This window comes from Lissotriton helveticus, chromosome 1_1 (genome assembly GCF_964261635.1).
Source record: "Lissotriton helveticus chromosome 1_1, aLisHel1.1, whole genome shotgun sequence".
NCBI lineage: Eukaryota > Metazoa > Chordata > Amphibia > Caudata > Salamandridae > Lissotriton > Lissotriton helveticus.
Genome location: NC_136057.1, coordinates 929,650,764 through 929,674,508, shown reverse-complemented (window position 1 = coordinate 929,674,508; position 23,745 = coordinate 929,650,764). Strand labels below are relative to the sequence as shown.

General features: G+C 44.2%; 1 protein-coding gene across 3 annotated transcripts in view; it reads left to right on the top strand.

Moving 5' to 3' along the window:
- Positions 1-19,564, top strand: part of CPM (carboxypeptidase M) — a 300,531-nt gene extending 280,967 nt beyond the window's left edge. For 2 of the 3 annotated variants that reach the window (XM_078676699.1, XM_078676716.1), the window contains exons 8-9: positions 8,124-8,272; positions 18,884-19,564. In XM_078676699.1, coding sequence (XP_078532825.1) covers positions 8,124-8,272; positions 18,884-19,123 — 389 coding nt within the window. In that variant the 3' untranslated portion in view covers positions 19,124-19,564. The remainder of the gene's footprint in view (positions 1-8,123; positions 8,273-18,883) is intronic. The other variant, XM_078676709.1, reaches the window with a different exon arrangement.
- The last annotated feature ends 4,181 nt before the right edge of the window (positions 19,565-23,745 follow it).

The following is a 23,745-nucleotide window of genomic DNA, read 5'->3' as shown; positions in this document are numbered from 1 at the left end:
AATCCCTACAAGTAATTCTGTAAATATTGCACCCCTCAAAATGTTCCCCTGGCATAGTTTGACAGGTCAAACATGGCAAAATATATCAAAGGAAAATGTGAATCATATTCCCTAACATGTAGAATTTGGTGCAGAAAACAATTCTGCATGTAATTACCCAGTTGGCAATCTGAAAACTCATGATGAGGTGTATACCACAGTTGGTAAATAATGCACCCAGGATGTTTAAAGGGTATTGCAATCGTATTTATATAGCGTTTACTATCCCTGATGAGGCATTGAAGTGCTTTACGCCAGGCAGCACTCTTCTTAACCCCTTCCACGCTCATGACGAGCTGGGCTCGTCATGCAGTAGCCTCCTGCTACACTGATGACGAGCCCAGCTCGTCATGAATAATGGTGTTCCTGTATTTACAGCACAGGGGAAAAATCCCCATAGCGTTCAAGTGGTTAAGAACCCAAGGATAGTGCTTAATTCAGTGGTTATTGGAATTAGTCTTACTCTTTGAAGGAGACCAATCCATGCATTTAATCCACTGCCAGGATCTGCAGTGATCGACCATTCTTCCCAAAGGATCCCTCTCTCACCCTCTGATTGGGGCATACCGGTTTGGCCAAGGAACAAAGCAAGTGTCCCAAGACAGCTCTCCCACACTGATTGGCTGGAGGGCACTGACAGTCCCCGCAGCTTCCGCTCCCACGGTTCTTACTCTTGGAGCACCCACCCATGTCCTGAGTTAAATACCTCATCTACTAGCAACCTTGTAGTCATGGTCAAACTGTAAATGAGTGACACAGAATATGATTTAGTGAGTTAGACAATGTGTGAGGCAGCCAATCACAAGTAAGCGTATATCAGCATGTCTACTATTTGCGTGTGGTGAAAGGATTGAAATGCCAGTCTCTTTGGCTACTTCAGAACCCTAGAGCTGCCACTTCCTCCAAGATACAAGTCGCTTCTTGCTCTAGCAGTAACAGGGTCAGACAGACAGAAAAAAGGCCTGGGCAACAACATTAATAAGTGGCAAATATTAATGATTTAGATAGCTAAAAAAGTGTCCATGCTTGCAAATAAGGCAGTATTGAACTTGTAAAGACATGCTGTATAAGTGTTTTGCAAGGTATGTAAGACTGCATGGGTTTGAGCTTGCTGCAGGCAATGTTTGTTTTAACGTGAGGGAAATCAAGAATAAAACCCAGGCCAGCTGACCAGTAAGCAGGCCTTCAAACAGCAAATAACGGCCCACTCAGACCTGACCTCTCAGACCAGCCCATCGGGCACTGCTTGTTTGTCCTGTAGGGCAGTCTGACATTGAGCAGGAAGATGCATCCTTGAATGGTAGCAGCAGGGACAGTTCGGATACATTTAATTGTATTGATCAAATTCATTTGCCACACGGCCTAGTTTCTACCCTTAAAGGAGCCCATACAAAATATCCTTTAGGAAATAAAGGGGCATATTCTCAAGGACTTATAGCCGAGTTAGCGGCACTTCATCGCAGCCAAAGTGGTGATAAATACATCAATTCATCAATTCATTGCACTATTCACAAGCTGGTGCTAACAGCCGTCATTACTAGTTTTCCTGTGACAGTAGCCGCAAAAAACATCGCCACAGATTACACCGGCATCTAACGCTAATGATATGCAGAGTAGGCGTTCCCGTGCAAAAAGCCGCAACAACACCACTCCGCAACATTCTCAACGACCAGATTGCCGATAAGATTCCAAAACATGTGATAAGGCTGCTCTTACCTGGTGTAAAGGTGGACAATAACCTGCACCATAAAAGGAAGCCCAGCCCAGAGCCACTCCTGAAGAACAACAGATGCCATGGAGCCATTGATCATGCAGCCCGGACACCCAAGAGGACCACAACACCCACCACCCCAAGGACTCCCCCGCCTGTACCCCAGGCACACACCCCCACCGGACAAAGATATTTCACATCAACTTTACGAAATCATGAACAAAACAATTCATTCAATCATCTTTGAATTTCCAAACTAAGGGCCATATGTATCAACATTCCGTTTTGCGATTCCTAAATAGCGATTTTAAAGGAATCGCTATTTAGAAATCGCAAAATGGTATGTATGTAGAAATCAGCTTCTTTTTAGCGATTTCTTAAAATTCCTTAATTGCGATTAGCAAATTGCTAATCGCAATTAAGGGATAATTTCCCATTCATTTCTATGGGCCAGGAGGCCCATAGGAATGAAGGGGAAATGTGCGATTAGCAATTAGCTAATCGCAAATTGAGAATATTTTCAAGGGTGCAGGGGTGTCCAAAGGACCCCTGAAAATGACATATGTGCGCATATGGCGCACGTACATGCCCTAAGGGCATGTATGAGCGTCACGTGGCACCTTTTGTTTTTAAAAAAAAAATGATTTTTTTAAAGGGATTCGCAACTTACCACCCACTTAGGGTTGGTGGTAATGTACGATTCCTTAGGGACAATTAGCAATATTTTTTTGCATCATACATTGCATTTAAGGAATCGCAAATTTTGCGAATCCTTAAATGCAATCGCAAAATAAGGAATAGCAATTTGTGCGATTGCTTATTTTGAACCACATTTGCTTTATACATACCATATTGAGAATTCGCATTCGCAAAGGCCGAAATTCTGCGAATTTCGGCCTTTGCAAATGCGAATTTCAATGATACATATGGCCCTAAATATTTAATTAGAGCGAGAGAGAGAAAGAGGGAGAGAGAGAGAGAGAGAGAGAGAGAGAGAAAGAGAGAGAGAGAGATTGTCCAAGGAGCGCAAGGTCGCTCGGGATCTTGGCTCATACATGCCAACTGTTGTGTGTGTATCGCTATTGGTGCACCATAAGCCTAAGGCCTAGCCTCAATTGCAGCGCCAAAGCCACATTACATTTCCAGAATGCAAGCAGTAGTCACACTAACATTAGGAATGAAAGCTCCTTTGTCTCAATACATAAGGAGGAAGAACATCTGCACCTCCGATCTTGGTCTTGCATGTGGCTGACACCCCCTGAGAGAGATACCATAGCAGATGATGACGACTTCCACACTACGCACAGCAAGAAGGAAAGACCAACGTATCCACACCCCACACACACAGAAGTCCGTGCTCGAAGTACTCTTGCATGGAATGCCCTTGACACTAATGTAAAAAAAAAACATACGTCCAAACGTTGCACACACATACAACTCATTGCTCTGAGCTGTGGCATATCATCCACATAACTGCCGCAGGTCAGAAGAGTGCCGGTTCTACGAGAGCCACCAACACAGTGGCAGAACATCGCGGCCACATGCACAACCCATGTCACGTGGAACTGTACCGTGCACGTATGCCGCATTTGTTGGGGGCACTGCCACTGGCAGTGTAGCGCATCAGTTACCATCTGAGCTTCCATCTTGCCTACGTCACCTGCATCCAGCCCAGGTTCCAATGTCGATCATGCATATTCGAGTGGCCCATGGATGTCTGCCTATCCAACACAATGCTAGCTGAACTGGATTATGACTTGTGTGTGCGCCCTCTGTTGGCAGTCGACCAGTAATGTAACCGTGATACCCTTTCATGGGATGCATTGATATTTGGCGTATGTGCTGGCAGTTGGGCATGGGAGATTGCACAAGTCCTCGTGTGCAGTGTCTACATCGAAGCGCTCCCTAATTGGGCTGTGTTGTGCTTTGGTGAAACGGCATGGACGGAGCACATCTGTCCGGACCAGTTAATGGATTGGCTCTCCCTCGTGTTCGTTGAAGTCGACAATGACGTACTCTTAGAACGGATTGCCCAGGAAGCTGCGCTCGCATTCATGGACGAGTAACTACGTTCCTGAAGCCACAACTGATTGTAACCCAGAGCACAGGTCCCAACGTCTTGTTGCATCTTGGAGAAATGTTCACATATCCCACCACAACAGTGGACATGTCTGCATTCGCCTGGCCTCTGAATGCATGTGCGTGCACCTACGCGTGTTGACACACACCTGTGGAAGGTGAGGCAGTCCCATGGGCAGAGCTGCACAGCGTCGTTTGGCAACGTTCCTAAATCTGACATACTGCTGGAGAGAGAGTACACACATAGCAATGTAGTACTACATGTGACCTTGTTGGACCCTTTCACCTGCTCACTGTCAGCATAGCAGACAGTCAGCGCAGTCTGGTGGTACAGCACTATGCAGATCCCATGGGCTGTGAGTCGTGTCCCCTGATACGGGGCAATGAGCAGACGCCAAACATCACATGACTTGTCCTGCAGGGAAATGTGGGCTGAGACCGTTGCCATCCGTAATGATTGGTGTTCATTTTTGCCTCCCCATTTCTTGAACCTCTCCATGTTCCAATGCTGCCTGTTAGTGTCTGAAGCATTGGTCTGCATGTTGTGGCACTTGTCTTGCCCGTACTAACACGCACGTGCTAATAAATTCTACGCAACTTCACTAGTGTTCAACTGTGATGAGTGTTGATTAGAATGACAAATTATGTTCCTCAATGAGCATTGTCCGTGCACAGGGAGGAACTGACTGACGCATTTCACTTAGGGGTGAGTCCCTATTGCCAGCTCTACCTCTGTGAGCCAGACATTGTGGTTGGGATAGTTTCTGGTAGACCTGTGCTCTTACGTGTCTTCAGCAATATGAGTATGGTGTCCCACTTCTTGCCATGTGGATCAATGTGATCCATCAAAACAGGCTATATCCACACTGTTGAGTGTGGGTAGGTTTGCGAAGAGATGTTCTGTTGTCACATGTGATGGGGGACACTACTTTAGGCATGCTACCGAATTTGACATTTTCACACACAGCCCTATTTAATACATGGACATTGGGATACGTTGGGGGGTTGCGAGACTGTTGTTCATGAGCAATGAAGCCACAGCTAGATCACACCTTCACAGTCATCTAATTGGCCATGTGGGTCAGGGTCAAACATGTGCATTGATGTCATTTCCCAGGATGTACCATTTTGTGCAGTCAATGTCCCTACATTCATCCATACTTTTATACTTGATTGAACATAGACATGACACATCTGTGTGATTTGGAATGTTTTATTCACATTCTGTGGAGTGTCAGAGCTGGAGCAGTACATGGCAATGCAAACCCCACATTACATGGTTGCCCAGCGGAGGGCCAATCAGAGTCCTTTGGGGAATGACAAGTTAATCGGAAGAGGAAGTGTTCAGTCCGCAGCCTGATTGCTGTGTCATTGGTAACTAGAGCAGATATGGCAGTCCATGTCGGGGTCCAGGTGAATGTTGCAGAGTGTTTCGGGGGACAGTGGAAGGTGTTGTTTCAGGGCATGATGCAAAGGGCTGAACCAGGCAGGAACAGGCCATATGACAGGGATGAATGCTACAACCTCATTTCTCACACACGGTCATTACCATCCACATCTTACTCCTCTGATATGTCTTCTGTGTCAGGTGTGTGTGGTGATGTTATGGCTGCATCAATGTGTGCCACTGACACATCGGGGGCAGAGGTGGTAGGGCTGCATCAATGTGTGCCACTGACACATCAGGGGCCGGAGGTGTTATGGCTGCATCACTGTGTGCCAATGACACATCAGGGGGTGGAGATGTGTGTGTCGAAGTTCCTGCAGCAGTCATCTGGGACAGGCTCTGTGGCAACAATGGCAAGATGAGGATCTGTAGGGATTGGAAGATCCCAGCTACATCTTGCTGGTGTTCAGCTGTGGCAGCCATCCTTCCAGCCTGCATCCGCTCCATGGTCTACATTGTTCTCCGCATCTCTGCCAACTCTGTGCTGTCATCGCAGTTCTTGTATCCGAGTAATGGCTCCAGCGAGGTCAGCCAAGGATTATTGTAGAGAATGGAACAGACTGTGGGTGTCCGTTAGGGACTGTAAGTGGTCCTTGATGGGAATTATACACCCACGTATGGCATCTAGTTTGTCTGCCATGAGGTTGAAACCCACCTGCACCTGTTCAGTCAGCCCCTTTTGGCAGTCTAACACACAGCGTTGGAAGGCCATGTGTTTTCCGTGAGGTGCTGGGAGCCAGCCGTGGTGGTGGGTGCTTCCTGCTTTGTGGTCTGTGCAGGGGGTGGGGTCACCTCAATGCAGCTGGTTGCCCTGCTCCTGGAGGTGGGGTGCGGAGGCTGTCCACAAGCCGTTGGAGGGTATCGGAGCAGATGGCCAGGGGGTCTTCTTCATCATCACTGAAGAGATGTCTGGTCTGCTCTGCAGGAGGTGTTGATTGTCCCTCTTCAATGTAAAGGGGAGATGAAGCTTAACAGTGTGTTCCATTTATCTTGAGGCATTGTACATGTTTACATACAGACTGCATGACAATGTACAGTGTGACTGTTTTGAAGGAGCTGGCTATTTGATGGGGGACAGTGGACATTTCGACAACATGACGGATGTGAGGTTGTACTCGTACATTTTCATCTCACAGTTTCCAGCTATGCCAGATGTGATTGGCCAGTTTCTACGCGCAGGCGGCACCAGTTGTGTCCCCTGTTCTGTAGTGAAAGTGTTGCACTTTGTACCACATTGTCATCAATGTTGATGTGCTGTGATTACTATGTGTGTGCGCTACCCTGCAGCTCTGATTTAGCTGCCCCTTATCCCTTTGAGGCGGTGTACCTTTGACTTGTGGGCTTTTACGGTGCTGAGATGTTGGTGACTTGGGTCATTGGTGCTCTTGGACGGTTTTTGTACTCTAGTGCATTGTTTGTCTGCAGATGTGTTGTTGATGTCAGGGGTTGAATGTGCATGTGGATGTGTCAGAGTGTGCCCTGCTCCTTTGAGGATGTGATCCCACTGGGCCACCTCAATGTCATGTCGTGCACCATGTCATGTATTTTGACTGCAGCCATGCTATTGGTCATGCAGTGTCACTTGCATTGTCAGTGTGGCTCACGGAGCCGCTGCTTTGCTGGATTCAGCACATGTGCATGGGTAGGTTGTGAGATCGGTGATCGGAATGGGGGCCCCTTTGTGCACATAGTGGACAGGGGCCTACTTGGTGTTTCTATAAGTGGTGCAGTGTGCCAAGGGTATCAAGGACATGTTCCACAATCATTGTGGGTGTGCAATGTGCTACACATAATTGTGCATGTGTGCCATTGTGCCCATCTCCCCCTGTTCCCCCAGTCCCTGGTCGTTAATCACCCTGTTGCTGTTGGGTCAGGTCAGATCGAGCTGTGTCCGGACCCCCAACTCCTTGCACCGTCTCCACACTGATGACTGTGGCCACCATTTCCTCCAGCTCATCCAGCTCCTCTGTGGCACAGTCGCCGTTGCTGCCTTCCCGCAGCGAGTTTCTGCTTGGTTTGGCTTTTCACATAATGCCAGCGCCTCTTGACCTCCTCCATTGACCTCCTCAACACTCCAACTGTATTTACGTTGTTCACGAGGGACGGTCATATTTCCGTTTGTGTTGCCAATGACACAGTGGAGGTAACGAACAGTTGTTGGTAGTGTTCTATCACCTCTGTGACGATGATCCGGTTTTCCTGTGGACTGAACCCCGTCTTCCTCTTCCTCTTCTCCTTGCCCTTCCCTGACCACAGGGTTCCTGGCTGGTCCTCCGTGTGGCTTGTGGGGTTCGAGTTGTCCTCTGCACTCGGTCCAGGTCCATCCATGGTGCTACGCAGTTTATTTTGGTTTTGTTGTATTTTTTTTCTTGCTTTTATAGTGCATTTTCCCGCATGACACGTGGGAATTGCAGGCCTGTCGCTGGTTCTCGCTGAATTTTTTATTGCGGTTGGCCACATCACAACTTTTTCTGCGTTCGTGTTTCGCGTTTTTTTGCCGTCAAGGTGATTTTATCACACTCATTAGACGCGTTAGCGTGAGGCTATCGCATGGTACCACCGTGTTGAGAATACAACGGTAACACAGCATTATTTTCCTGCGATAGACTGCGATATGCAGAGTTGCGTTAAGCTAATTTTGCGAAAAGTATCACACATTCTTGAGAATAACCCCCAAAGCTGCTCTACATAGGAGGAGCTCTTGGGTCCTGTATCAGTCACAGTTCTCCAGCTCCCAGCGATATTTAACTTCGTTATTATTTGTAGATTGCTTTGTAAGCATGATGGACGCGTTCACTATTCTGCCCCACCCTTCATTTAAGTGACTCTTTCACTCTTGCTTTGCAGGTATCAAAGGTCGGGTGTTAGATGGACAGAAAAAACCTGTATCAAATGCAGTCGTGGAGGTGCAAGGAAGAACGCACATCTGTCCTTACCACACCAACACACTTGGAGAATACTATCTCATTCTGCTGCCTGGAAATTATACATTTAAAGTAAGAGTGCTACATTGCTTTCTCATACCTTCGACTAAATATTGGCATACTAACAACTAGAACAGAGCGCTTAGGGGGAGTTGTTTTGGTTTGGCTTTTTTACAGGAAAAGCATGACATTATTGTGGTCTTTCATACAGGAGAGGCGGCTGTTTTGTATTTTGTAGTAATGATAAATATATTTATTGTATTTACTAAATCAATTACAAAAATAAAACATGTATATTCATAAAATTATTATAAAATCTAAATCAGCAAGTCTTCTACAGTTATACTTAATTCCAGGCCTCAGGCGAGTTGTCTCACCTAATCAGAGGGCAGATTTAATTGACTGATCTAGCGGATAGAAGGGTTGGTCGAGAATTTTGACTAATAGAACTGTTTTACCTGAAGAGAAAAATATTTCATTCCTTCCTTGACTGTTCTTATGCTGTTTTCACTGAATGATTGATGCGAGTACTTTCTTGCAGTTCTAGTAAATACGATCAAATGCAAATTATGTGCTCTAAAGCTTCAGGTTTGTAATTGCATAGCCTGCAGTTGTTTTGAAAGCGTGAACACGTTTTCCAAGAGCTGCAAACTGAAAAGTAGGAATGTATAATAAACGGAACCGAGGATATTTAATATTTTTGACGGCATCAAGGTCTAAGTCAATATACGGTTGTTTTATAAAACGGTATGCATCAAAATGCTGATGTCTGTGTTTGAATTTAAATAGGCAATTAACCCCTCCCCTGCTGGTGACGGAACCACTCCGTCATCAGCTGTGGTCGCGCTGTGCTGATGATGGAGTGGTTCCGTCACGGCCCGCTCGGCACGCCTGCACGGCGCAGATTCCGCGCCTGCGCTGAGCGTTGCATTGAGCGGGCGGGGCCATTGCGGAACCGCTCCGTCATGAGGACAGCGCAACCACGGCTGGTGACGGAGCGGTTCCGTCACCAGCATGCGCCCGCCGTGCGGCCGCCCCGTCCCCTTAGCACTGCGGCGGAATAGCCACCGCAGTGAAGGGTTTAAATTGTTGTAGCGACTGCATCTCCATAGGGTGGCTGTTATTAACTCTTTGCGGCATGGTCCGGGGAACGCAGATAATAAATCCTGTGAAGTTTGAGTTATATTCTTCGACACGGTTCTCAATAGTGCCGAAGTGAAACCGAGGAGTTTTCAGGCATTGACAGATAGGACCTGATAAATCTATTTTTTCAGAGTATCTTCCGTTGCCGACCTACACTCTCGGGCCAAATCAAACATGGGAGCCATATGTAGGATGTTAACTGATCTCAAATTGAGTTTCAAGCGAATAATTGCCTGTGCAGAGCGGACCATCATTTGAATACCAGCTTTTTGCATGTCAATGATGTTAAGTTTATTGATCAGTTTGTCAACTAAGAACAACCGAGGCATAAAGGAGAAGCAGTAGAAGTGTGGCCTTCCAATCCAAGAGCAATGCAGTGTCGCTCTACTACCGACACAGTGCAAATAGTTTAGTTACAATGGAAGCTTTGCCTCATTTATGAGGTTTTGGCGAAGGGCAGCGCCGCTGTCCTGCGTCAAAAGGAAAGGGCAGGAATGCGCCTTATCTATGAGATATGGCACATCCCTGTCCTTTTCCTTTCGCTGGCATACAATGGGCTGCCATGCACCCACGCAGGCACCCTTGCGCCAAGATGCAACAGTATCTGCGTTGTAGGGGTGACCACTTCCTGCACCTGCACAAAAACAATCATGAGAGGTGTTTTCCTCTTTCTATGTGTGCTGCAGAATGCAACACATATAGAAAAAGGAAAAAAGAGGAGAAATAAAGCTATTACTCCTCGTTACGCCTTCCTTACACCTCTCCTGGGGAGGCGTAGGAATCTGACGCATTCCTACGTTTACGAAACATTGTATATTTGGGAATGTGTCACATTCCATGAATGTTGCATGGGAACACCCACAGCAACATCCATTTACTGCCCCTTTCCCGCAGAGTAATGAGTGAAAGGGGGCCATATATTTACAAAGCCATGAAAAGCCACGCAGAGTGGCTTTAAGTGGCCTTGTAAATATGGGCAGGCAAACTGCGCCGCCGGTGCATCAAAAAAAGTGACGCTGCGGTGCAGTGGGTATTTAAATAAGTCCCTTTGTCTTTTACCGTACTAAATTTAATTTAGGATCATTTGTAATACCCTTGTACTTATATCTGTAAACTAATCTTACATTCAAGATGCTTCCCTTACTTTCCAAATGCCATAGGTTTTTAGGGGCATTGACAAACCGTCCATTAGAGGGTTGAAGAGATTCAGGTTTGATTGCTGTCTTGGCAGTCCAGATAGAGTCAGAGAGAAATTCACCAGGTCATCAGCGTATGCTAGGGGACTATAGCAACACAAAAAATGATCCACAGAACATTGTCAAACACCAGTTTGGAGCCAGCCCTTTGCAAACCAGTCTTTACCGTGCTCCCCCTAGGAACAGTCCAAACTGGGGTGGCATGGTGAGCAAACAAAAGGATGGTTTAACTCAGATCTGTGATTGGGGGTGGGTGTTTGACAATGTTCAGCATTCTGTCCATCATCTTTTTGTGTTGCTATGCTGGGGGAGTGACTGACCGGTCAGCCACTTTAGTAAAACTGCTCAGAAAGCTTTGAAGAGCTGAAATATAAAAGGGAAACAATAGAGTGACTTGGAGACAGCCCTGTTACACACCGGTTTCAATGTACAACCTGGTGAAACTTCATTCTTGCTTGGAAGTTTGACCCTTAGACAAGTGATCTTATGCACAGCAATAATAAGCTGTGATAATGACTTGTCTATATTCTGCCATTCTGTGTTTATTGGAGCAAGTCAAAGTGTGTACTGTTTGGTTTGCACGTGATGTCAACCAGCATGTTCTAAACCCTCCAAGCTCACATCAATAGCTGGAAGGTTTGCTCTGGCAAAAAAGAAAGCAATCAATATGAGAATAAATAGGGACGAGTGGGCTTGAGGTAAATCTCGAATACAAATGAAATCTTTTGGGAGATCCTCCCTTCCAAGAAACTGCAAGCTAACCCACTACTAAATGATGCACTAGTCTATTCGTGAGTCCGGTATGACTCATCTCAACATAATACAAGTTACAACTAAATGCAAGATCAACAGATCTAAATTTGACTGAAATCATTGAGTACCCTAGTACCGATGAATGACATCCAGATTATAAATGAGCTACCTTACAACACAAATTGTATTTAAGTGCTGTAAAATGCATATAACATCAGGTCCCTATTTGATATGCTGTTTTTCAATTAGCATACAAATGCACTCTTTCAATAAAAACAATGAGCTGCTGAATGCTCTCCAATCAGTTATTAGGCCAGGTAGAGGAGCAAATTTGTTCTGATTTCCATCAAAGCAAACTAACTTACTGACCTGGGAAGACCTTCGCTCTGTCTTTCTTACCCTACTGGCACTCTTTGTGACAATCATCAACAGAGACGTCTCAAAAACTTAAACATCTGGAAGCCATGAAAGCACCCTTTGTACAATGACATAATGTAGTTCATAAAATAAAAAATCAGGAAAATCCAAAAAGTCCACAACGGCCAACAGTGTTCCATCCTCTTATCCTCTCACTTTGCCAGTAACTCTACAAATGTTCTTGACATTCACTCCATTGGAAGAGGAGAAAAAATGAGGCATTTAAGACTAAAACATTCATCCTTCCAGCAGATTCGTGCCCAGCAGCCTGCCTAAAAATAAAACTTTGTGTCGCTTATCACGGGCTTCTCATGAATGATTAAGACATTTATTTATTTATTATTTATTTATTCAGAGTTTTATATAGCGCGAACAAGATCCTTACGGATATCAGAGCGCTTCACAAACACAGGGCAGGGTAGGGGCAGAAGGAGTGAACAGAGACAATGGGAGCAATATAATAGTCACTAACATGGTGGGGTAATAGTACCATACATGACACATATCACACTACAATCAAGTGAGCAAGTAATATGAGACGGCACAAGTCATTGATCCCACTACAGGGGTGTTCATGTGTACCTTGGGTGTGTGGATGGCTTATACCAAAGTCTTAGTGTAGCGAGGACACTGAGTGGGGGCATCTGGAGAGTGAATCAACGTGTAACATATATTGGTAGTGACAACATCAGGTTAGAAGTATAGTGCCAGAGGACAAGGTGATACAAAGCAATGCAGAGTCTCTGATCCAACAACAATCATGTTCAGGAGATCTTGGCCAGAAGGATGTTTTTCACCTATTTCTTGAAGAGTGCAGTGGAGGAGATCAGCCTAGTTTCAGGCGGGAGCGCGTTCCAAATCCTGGGTGCTTTTACAAGTACTGAAGGAGGCCACCGTTGCACCTCTGTTAAAGAAATCAGTGACAAAGTCAAATATTCTCACCAGTTACTGACTAGTGCCAATCCTGCCGGTTGTACGATGTTACAAATCATGCCTTTTCCATGCAACCTTTACCATGTAGATGCCCCTTTCCACTCATGCCTTTTCCACGCATTGTAAATATATGTAAAACGCCATATAGATACATATTTTAATTTAATTTTATGGGAACCCCACCAAACCTCCCATTTTTTAATTACTCCTAACCTTCCTTTACCACTACCCACCACATACCTCTAAATTTACTCATAACTCCCTTTACCACAACTCACTCCTAAACCCTACATTTAATATTTTTCTTTTTTGGGGTGGGGACCTCCCTAACCCCCTCTTTTTTAATTCCCTCTTAATCTTCCTTTACCTCTATCCACTTTCAAACCTAAAATAATCCATACTTCCCTTTACCACTGCCCACACCCAAACCCTAAAATCCATTTTCCTCGCTTTATCACTACCCAAACATAAACTCTTAAATTACCCATTGCTCCCTTTACCACTACCTACCCCTAGACCCTACAGCATTCATGCTAAAGGCATTGCATGGTAAAGACATTGTTGTAAAGGCTGGTACCCATCCTGCCATATACCAGCAAAAGTGACAAAGCAATCACAAAACTGTAGAACAAATGCACTATTTCACACACCCTATGTGCAATGTTCTCAGAAGACTTTTGTAAGAAAATTGATTATTAGTTGGGAAAGATGTGAGTCCTCAAGTAATAAAACCAAAATCAAGTTACACCCAACACAAGTTGAATAAATAAACCTTGGCTTAACCACTGGTACCTATTCACAGGGCAGACATACTTAACTTAAGGAAAAGTGTGTGAATTCATTAGCAGTATCCAAATCTATTAAAAAGTCAAACCACAATACAATAAAAATCCCACAACCTATTTCTAGAAATCTAGATTAATAAGAAAAATTACATCAAATCGACTAAGATCCATGAAGGGGACCAAAAGATATGAATATTTAATGTTGTAGGGCAAAAACGTGCCAAGAAAAAGTATAGTGCTATTCAGAAGTCACTATTTGCTGTTGACCAGGCTCTATGTGCAATTTCAGGCTAACTGCGATGGAGCTGAGGTCGGATACCTCAAGCTGGACACCCCGTTAAAGATTTTACCTTATGATTATTCTCTGAAATCGAAGGTGAAATACATCAGCGGGGTTGTTCCCAGCAAAGTCCTCTTGAAGCTTTTCCATGAGGTCCTGCTGATCTTATGTGTTTTGATGGGAAAAACTCAGAGGATTTCGTGCCTGCCGAAATCCTCTCATTGGTCGGATACTTTTCATGCCTTAGCTAGTCAAGATTTTTATCTTCTTACTTAGTCTTTTTTATGGTACTTAAAATCCTCCAGCAAGGCAAACTGAAGTTGGATCCAACAAAGTCCTCTCGAAATGAGACACCTTTGCTGTGAGGTCCCGCTGATACAAATGTCTTGAAAGTCCAAAAATCCTATTCCCCAACTTTTCAGACTTTCTAGAGCTGTTCCTCTTGGACTCTTACATGGCTTCCAGAACCTCATGGACAGCACTTAGAGGCCAGAACCCACCCCAGTCTAGGCCACCAGCAGGGTCCAGTCCAGGGCCGGTTGCTACTTTTGAGTTGGACACACTAAGAAAAAGACCTCTTCCAGCTTGTTGTGTCCCTGTAGCCACAGGGAGGTCAGCCTACTGTCCCCAGGATTCTTCTTCTCAGTCCTGGGTTCAAATGAACACACGTCCAGTCCTTCAGGTCTCCACACAGGTCACAGACAGCAGATTCAGTCCTTTTCTGTTCTTCTTTAGGTTCAGATGAGTTCTGGTGAGCTGTAGATGAGGTGCCTCTTTTGTAGGATTCCTAAGGCAGTGGGTGAGGGAAACACCTGGACACTCCCTAACAACAAAGAAAAAAAGTTCCCGGGAGCAGCCTTTCTCACATTTGCAAACACATGGAGATGATGGCCGGAGTGCTGAAACATTTCAGATACTCACTCCCAGTCACAGATCTGGGTTGAATCCATCATCGTCTTTTAGCTCACTTCGCCTCCCTAGTTCAGACACAGCTATATGCAAAGCAGTCTTGACCCTGTGCCCCATGGGAACAGTCCAGCCTAAACTTCCAAGCCGTGTCTTTACTGGACCGGAAATAACCATCCTGGGGCCGGTTTCGGGCAAACAGCCCTAATCAGCGAGAATCGCTTAAATCAAGTGGCAAAGTGAGCAAGGGACCCACGTCTGGGCATACCCTGCCAACTTAGTGCGAACAAAGCAAACACAAGGAGATGATGGACGGAGTGCTGTAACTTTTCAGACACTCATCCCCAGTCACAGATCTGGGTTGAATCCATCATTGTTCACCACCCCCGTTCAGACACAGCTATATGCAAATCAGTCTTGACCCTGTGCCCCATGGGAACAGTCCAGCCAAACTGCCAAGCCATGCCTTCACTGGACCGGAAAGAAGTACTCTGGGACCGGTTTCGGGCTAACAGCTCTCATTAGCCAGGCTAGCTTCCCACTTTTGCAGCACATCCTGTTTGTCTTACTTCAAACTATCCTACAATGCACTATTTCCAGTAAAATCCAACATGTCTTTGGAGACAGCAAGGGATGTGATTAGGTAAATCCCTAATCCTAATCCTGACCAAACTGGTTCTGGGGGTGGTTAACGCCCCACCACTAAACTGGTGCCAACCTGACTACAGTTGGCCCCTGGTCTCCTTTTACACTTATCTATGAATAAGCAGGCTCCACTCTGGTCCCTTTCAAGTTAATACAGTCCCTAGCTGCCCTTCCTGAGATGAGGAGTCACATATCTCATGCCCAGGTCTTCTTGCCAAAAGCCGAAGTAATTATTTATTCGGTGGGAGCAGTTTTCACAACTCATTACGGGGGCACTGACAGGTGCCAGCTGCTGACATGCTAATGATAATTAGCCCACTAGAATTTCAGGCAAAGTCTAACTTTGTGAAAGTTATTTTTCATAAATATTTACCAGAAAATCAGCTTCAACATTGAATTTGATTTTCAATAAATATTAAAATAGTGGTCGAATCAACCTAAGGTAGCAGAAGTAGTATTTTATTTTGAACATTAGTTTATCTCATAGGAGAAGGACCAGCCCTTTATAGTCAAACAAGCTTTTAGGGGCTGATAACTGTAGAACAACACCAACACTAAAGTCTTGTATGTACCAGTTTTAAATGCTATGCAGCCTAAAGTGTGAGCTACAAGGCCTTCATAGGAATGACTCATTTAACATTTAAAAGTACTGTTCTTACCTGAGAGAAAGGATATTTAAGAAGATTTCCATGTTTCTTTTGTCAGCCTGGAGGATGGCACAAAGGTGTTGCTATTCACAGATGATATTTAGATTTTCATGCCATTGGTGTATTTTCCTGCACCATATACTATGGACTTATTGGAAAGTTAAATATGCCAATTGAGGATTAACCAATGTTACCATATTTTAGGGGTCAGAACACATCCACTGGGAACTTGACAGCAGTGCCCCTGTGTGCAGAGATCAAAAACAGAAACAAATGGGGGTGATCACGCAAGAAGATGGATTTTCTCACAACTTTTTATTGCAATAGCATTGTGCCTGAAAGACCGGCCTCCAACTACAGCTTTGTTAGAGGGAGTCCAGCAGGTTAGAGCTTGTTAAGGCAATTTTTCTGAGAGAGCAGGCTGCTGATGAGGTTGCAGCTCATAGAGCCTGTGTATGTAGTAAAGCTCTTGAGCAGTTCCATGCTCTTATACAATTCTCTGTATTTTAGTAACCTATAGTCCTTTTTGAGCTTTGATTCACATGCCGTTTGTCTTGGAAAGAGTATATTCAACAGGAACATCTGAGGTGATAAGTTCCATTTCATTGCTTCATGGGCCAACTGGTCTTTCTAGATCGCTATGCTGTTGCTATTGATCAATTCCTCCCAGCATAAATCAATCCAGTTGATTGAGAATACTTTATTTTGTTAGGCTGCATATTCTATCTCCCTTTTGCAGCTTTAGAGTTCGACCTATTTGTAGGCACGGTTATCTTGGGGAACTGCAGTCCGTGTTTTCTCTAGTAACTAGACCAGAGAGACCCACAGTTCTCTCTGTGGAGCTCTCCTACCTGAGTTTCTTTCAATAGCTGACCAAATCTCCACATCATAGGTGGTAAACAATTTCATTTTTGCATTATTTTGGATGGTATATAAAGTAGAATTTCTCCTCCAGATTGATGGATGCAACCAGAGGATCCAATTAGCAACTGTTTCTGTCTTCCTAGAGGGCCTTTCCAAGGGTAGTTTTTAGGAGGCTGTTGCAGCAAAATGTAAGAAAAAGGCAAGTAAACGCCTTTGCTCTTTCTATTGCTTGGATATTTATTTCCTTGCTTAGGAACTCCACCCAATGATAAAGCTTTTATCTTTATTAATCTTGATATTCTTCTCCATGCAGTATTTTTTGATTTGAGCAATCAATTGATGGAGGGGACTGGGAGTATGCACCAGGAGAATAGGGTCATTAGTATAGATGATTGGAACAGTAGTCGTTTGGATTTTGTTTGCCAGAATTCAAGTTGAGGAAGGTTGTTTATGGGTGTATTGTAAAGGAAGGGAGACAGCAGGCAGCTCTGTTTTACCCCTGCCCTTATGGGAAATGTTAAGGCCAACCAGCCATTTGATTTGTACGATACATGCACAACTGTGTCTGTGCATAGTTTCCTAATTAGTAAGATCAGTTGTGAATTCTAGAATGTTTTCCAGCTTTGACTACAGTTTGTTCGAGTCAGTGTAATCATACGCTGATGAGAAGTCTAAGAAGGCTGCGTATGGAATTGCCTTTTCGGGATCGAGTGACTTGATACCGGGTGCAGCAGGCGTGGCTTATCTCTGCCTTAGTCACAGTCAGAATGCCTTCTGCCTCTTCCCATTCAAGTGTGTTTTTCAGGATTATGTTGGTAAAACTCGTGGCCTCCACATCAATTAGAATAATAGTTATGTATGATTTTGGATCGGTTGCCTTGACCTTCTTATGCATAGGCACTGTGATGCTATTGAGCTATGATTCTGGGTAAGTAAAGGTTTCGATGCAATGACGAAAAAGCATTGAAAAGATTTTCACCCAACAGTTTGGAAAGCATTTCAATGGTTTGTTAAGAAGGAGGTTATGCCTCAGGGCGTTTTCATATTTCAGGCTGAAGAGCGCCTTATCGATATGTTTGATTGAGAATCACTTTTTATTTCCCTCAAATAAATGAATGAATGAGGAGTCATTTATAAAGCGCACAGCTTCTTCCAAGGTAGCGTGTCGGCTCTTGGCCAGAAAGCGATCGTGTAAGCCTACTTAGAATCCAGGTTTAAAAGATTTCTTCAAATCCAGGTCTCTAAAAGCTTTCCACAGAGAATTCCATATCTTTGCTGCCAGAAATGAGAAAGACTGCCCACCCAGTCTTTCATTCTGGATCCTCAGGAAAAAGACCACGCCTTAATTGGAGGAACGAAGGGTCCTTCCTGGAGCATACTTCCTAAGTCTTCTCTGCAAGTATAGAGGACCTCCATGGTGCAGTCCTCCGAAGGAAATTAGAATAGCCTTGTAAAGTAGCCTCTGATTGATTGTAAGCCAATGCAACTGCTTCAGGTTCTCCCTGGAAGATTGTCTTTTAGGGCAGTTCAAAATCAGGCGAGCTGCCGCGTTTATCAGTTGTACCTTATTCAGAAGACCCGCTGGGACTACTAAATACAGCCCTGCATTCGTGATTAAGGCCACTGATTTGTGTCACTCCAGTTGGAATAACACACACCTTTCCAACATTTTTGCCTCCATGCCAACGTGAAAACGAGGCAGAAATGAAGGAGAAAACTATGAAGGCTTGGATAGTCCTCTTTTTGCCCCCACAAATTGTCCATCTACGTCAGGCTTTCTAATTTAGGTCATACTCGGTTATGTTGATTACATAATCAATAAAGTCCCCTTTTTGTCTGATATCAGAACACCTAAATTCTTCAATCAGTGTGCTACTATGGCACAGGACAGCTAATGGTTTTGTTACTTTTAGAAACATGTCAGAATGGGCCGCTCTTCTATTTCCAATCTTTTGTGCACAGTCGTACATACCTTTGATTGGCAGGTTCAGCATATTTGTCTCTTCTTTAAGTTAAATTGAATTTATCGATGTATGTCAGCCCTCGCTATTACATTTATCGTGACGTGATGGTAGTGACATTAACAATATGATTTTCTTTTGTTTCTGCTTTAGATCACCCTACCCGACTCGCGTTCGCAAACCGAGACCCTTCAAATCCCAGCCCGTCAAGACGACAGCTACAGCGCCTTGAAGCACGACTTTGTCCTCCCTTTCAACGTCACCAACACAAGCATCTGTATAGAGTCAATGTGTACATCAGGGCACGTCAATAACAATGGCAGAAGCCCTGATGCCCTAAGACTTACATTATTTCTAACTAGCTTAATCATTATATTGGACATTTTTACATAACAATAGTCGTGAATCTACCTGGGCATTTAAGTGCCGGGCAATCCCCTGGAACTTAGAAACCCAGAGAGGGGTTAGGATTCGTGATGAAGTATAATGCTTGTTGGTTCACAGGTTGCAGAGAACATGCTGTCTTCCATTGGCAGAGGGCGGGCGGAAGGACTGTCACTTGGCCTTACAACCAATCATCTCCCACATTGCCACAATACTGTTACGCCTATGAAGCAGGACCCCTCACAGGCGACCAACAGCACTGTCATTGGCAGCAGGACTGCACATCGGCAGAGACGGCATAGAAAGAGAACAATCAACAACACATTTTTGTAAAGATGCAAGCATTTTCCTTGAGGAGACATGCATTTTGTATTTCAGAAGGTATTTTAATCAAATATATTAGTCATTATTCAAATCACTGGACACAGATATTAAATATTTTAAGTACTATTTTCGGACGAGTCATTTGTACATAGTTCATAAACAGGCATGCTTAGTGTCGGAACATGCTCCTCCAGACTAGGAAAACGTAAGGTATGAAGACATGGCTTTTCAACCAAGAATGAAAACTAGAAACTTATGACCCCCTGGAATGTTTGGATGCAAGGCGCCGGGAAACCCTCAGGGTAGCTGTTGCGCCATACAAATGGAATAAATAAATAAATAAATAAGTGCTCTAAATAATGGAAACACTGCATTGTATTAAAAGCGGTCTAACAATGCAATCCTTCATTGCTAGAAATCAGAATAGCACGTAAACGTGGCTACTAATCTTGTGAAAAAATGGGGTCTAGAGCACCAATCATTGTTTTCCTCGAAGCATATAAAGTGTCTTGCATGCAGTATTTTTAAATTTATTTTAAAAGTTTTATATAGCGTGAACATGACCCCTGGGGGTATCAGAATGCTTTACAATTTAACAATCACGAAAGGTACAGGAAGTAGTAACAATAAACCAACAGATCAACATACAATCATAACAGTGAAATAGTAAACACGGGTGAGGAGAGCGTGTCTTAGAGTGCATGGGAAGCTGGGGTTCTGGGGCAGTAATTTCTTCATCAGAAGCAGTCGAGGGATTCAGTCTGATTTGAAGGGGCAGGAAATTCCAAATTCTCTGGGCGATACCTGATAAAGCTCGATTGTACGTTTTTTTATAATGGATTTTCTGTGGCTTCAGCAGTACGGTGCTGGCACTTGTAGAGGATTTAGGGGCATATTAGCAAGAACCTTGTTAAAATTATCGCAGTTTTAGCGGCAGGAAACTGTCGCTAAAACGGTGATAATGGGTTTGTTAATATGCGTTATAGAATTCCAATAGAAGTCCAGGTTAGATGTCCTGCACATCTAACCTGGGCTTCTATTGGAATTCTATAACGCATATTAGCAAGCTCATTATCGCTGTTTTAGCGGCAGTTTCCTGCCGCTAAAACTGCGATAATTTTAACAAAGTTCTTGCTAATATGCCCCTATGATCCACCAGAGAGCTCATGTTTTTGTGCGACATATATCGGAGTGTTGAAATGTAAGGTCTTGTGGGTCATGCATGCAATTTTTGGTTGCAGTAGGTAGTCTTGTGCTTTTGCGACTTAATAACAACAGAATTATCAAAACAAATATGTTGTCCTCAAATGTTACTGGTAGATGTACACATCTGGTTTATGACAGCATACTGATAACTAATAACATCCATCAAAACTTCACAAGATCAAAAAGACAGCTTTTCAGGAGGCACGTTTGGCGGAGTTTTATAGAGTGGACAGGGCAAGTGCAAGAGCAGTAGCATTTTAAGGCAAGAGTTTTCAGTAAAACTGAGTGCAAGGTAAAATAATGTAATAACCATTGGCAAAATCAGAAAGACTCGTCTTTCAGACCTCTTGGCATTGCCAATGATTTTTAAACAAGTTGCAGCATGGCTAAAGAATAAGACAAAAACCTTTGACGTGGCCAGCCACGTTATTTTGTATTGTATCAGTAACAAAGAAATGTTAGGGTGGCGGAAGCAACAAGGAGGGCCCATGTGGGGTACACAACATGGAGGATGAGGATGTGAGAAAAGCAAACAGGCGAGAGAGAGCAACATGATGCTGGTGGGGAGAAGCACACGGGCTAGAGAAAAGAACATGAAACACAAAGGAGGATGTAGGTGGAGAGATCTACACGAGGGTGACAGCTGGAAAACATGCACTGCTGTAGGGTGCTTAAACAAAATGAAAACGTAGTGCTGGGAAAGCAAGTAATGAAAGGACAGAAGTAATGAATCCATGCTCCAATACAGGAACAGACACAAGAAAAGGAAGTAAAGCCCACCCAAGCTGACAAAGAAGAAGCAAGCAAATGAGAGTGGTAATAAAGTACCAAGCCAGATCTAAAGCCAGTATAAGGCTTAAATTAATGGGGTCATTTGAGGCTTCATGATGACAGAGTTAATTATTTTTCAGAGTACTGTAAGAGTTTTACCAGCTGAGCTATGGTATTCGCCTTCTAACAGAAATGTTTTGCATCAGGTTAGATAGTGTTTGATTGCAAAATACAGGGGCATATATACAAGCCCCTATCGCCACAGGAACGTCACGTTTAGTGACGTTCCTTTGGCGATATGGGCTTCTCCTTATTTACAAGGCAGTGTTAAGCCGCTTAAGGTGGCTTAACGCTACCTTGTAAATACGGCACCCGTTCACTCTATACTTAGTGTGAACGGGGCGGGCAATGGGTGTTGTGGTGGGCGTTCCCCCGAAATACCTATTGATTTTGTCGCTGCCCCATATTAACATGGGTGGCATAAATATGGGCCAGCCAATATTAAGACGAGGCAAAACCTATATTTCTCCTTGTTTTAGCTCTATGTGTGCTGCGTTGTGCAGCACACATAGAAACAGCAAAACACCATTGATTGTGTATGTGCAGGAAGGTGTTTCTTCCTGCACATAAACAATCATTGAAAATAAATTTTGAGCTGCAACTTCCATGTGAGCTGCACAAAGCAGCACACATGAAAGTTACAAAACTTCATTTCAGATTGTTTATGGGCAGGAAGGGATACTTTCCTGAACATAAACAATCATTCCCTTCAAGGGTGCCTGCGTTGGCGCTAGGTTGCTAAATTTACAGCCAGCGCAGGAAGACAAGCAGGGCTGAACGTATTCTTGTAAATAAGGTGCAGCCCTGCGTTTCAGAAGTGGAGGAGCGCAGCGTTAAGCCAACAAGGCTAATGCCCCACAGTTTTGAAAACATTTGTTTAATTTTACACACAGGCTTTTTGTGGCAGTCTATTTTATACTGTGTGTTAAATAGTTTTATAAAATGTTTTATACTGTGTTAAATGTGTGTTAAAGCGCCTTGAGACCTCTTTTGGTGATAAGTTGCGTTATATAAAAGCATTTGACATTTGACAATAATATTAAAATAATAACTTGTATATTCAGTGTACTTATGTTCACAGGCTGAGACTTTGGAGCTTTAGAAGTACACATTTTGCTAAATTACACTGCACCAACTGATTCCATTTTATCACTGGTTACTCACATACACATCTGCAGTGATTGCATTAACAAACTGACCTTTCATAACGTAACAGTACATTTTCCACCAGTTACTTTAATTAGCTTTGTGTATCAATCTCCATTAGCTAGAGCTAACAAACAGATGCTTTCAGGAAGACGAGGGGCGCAGCGGCCAGGGCGGCTGACTCCCGAGCACAGGGGATCAAGGATCCGATCCCCGGTGCCGGCGACAGGTCAGCCCAGCACCATGTCACTCTGGGCAATAGCTTGCTTAATCTTCCCGAAGGCCCCCAGCGCCTTAACATCCTTAGGTACTTGTTTGCGCGTTACAAATACTGGTATTTCATTTCATTTAATTTCAAGTAACAATCTGTTTGTAGCATTTGTGGCTGTAGATACACATGCTTTGTATCAACTGTACAGCAGTACTTCCCTAAACGGTGGCTGGCCAGTGGAATGTGCACAGGTTTCGAACAATGTCCTTAGGACAGTTTGGCCCACCATGGTTGCTCTCTTGCCATATCATCCACATAATAATGTTTTGTAATTGTATTGCAAGTCTCCTCTGGTCCCCAGACTGGTGGCCAATAGATCTGGGCCCAGTACCCACATCCAAACCTCATGTTAAGAATCTAGGGGTGAAGTTGGACCAAAAGTTGACCTTAAAGGAACACACCAATTACATCGCAGGGTTGTGTTTCCATACCATCGGCCTTCTCAGACGTGTCTTCCCGTATCTCCCTGCCACCTATAGGAAGACACTGGTACAGGGTTTGGTTACCAGCCGCCTGGACTACTGCAACGGCCTGCTGACATTAGCAAATGTAGATGCAGTAGGTCGTTTGCAGGTAGTCCAGAACACAGCAGCGAGATTGGTCATGAGTGTACCAGCCAGGACTCCCTCTAGGCCCTTGTTGGAAGAACTACATTGGCTCCCCATTCGGCAGCGTATCAACTTTAAGATATGCTGTACGGTCCACAAGTGCCTATATGGAGCAAGTCCTAAATACCTGTCACAATCCCTAGAGCTGTACCAGCCTAGCAAGTCTCTCCGCTCTAGCAATCAAGCCCTTTTAAAACCCCCTGTGACAAAGAAATCCAGACAAGGAGACCGTGCTTTCTCCTCGG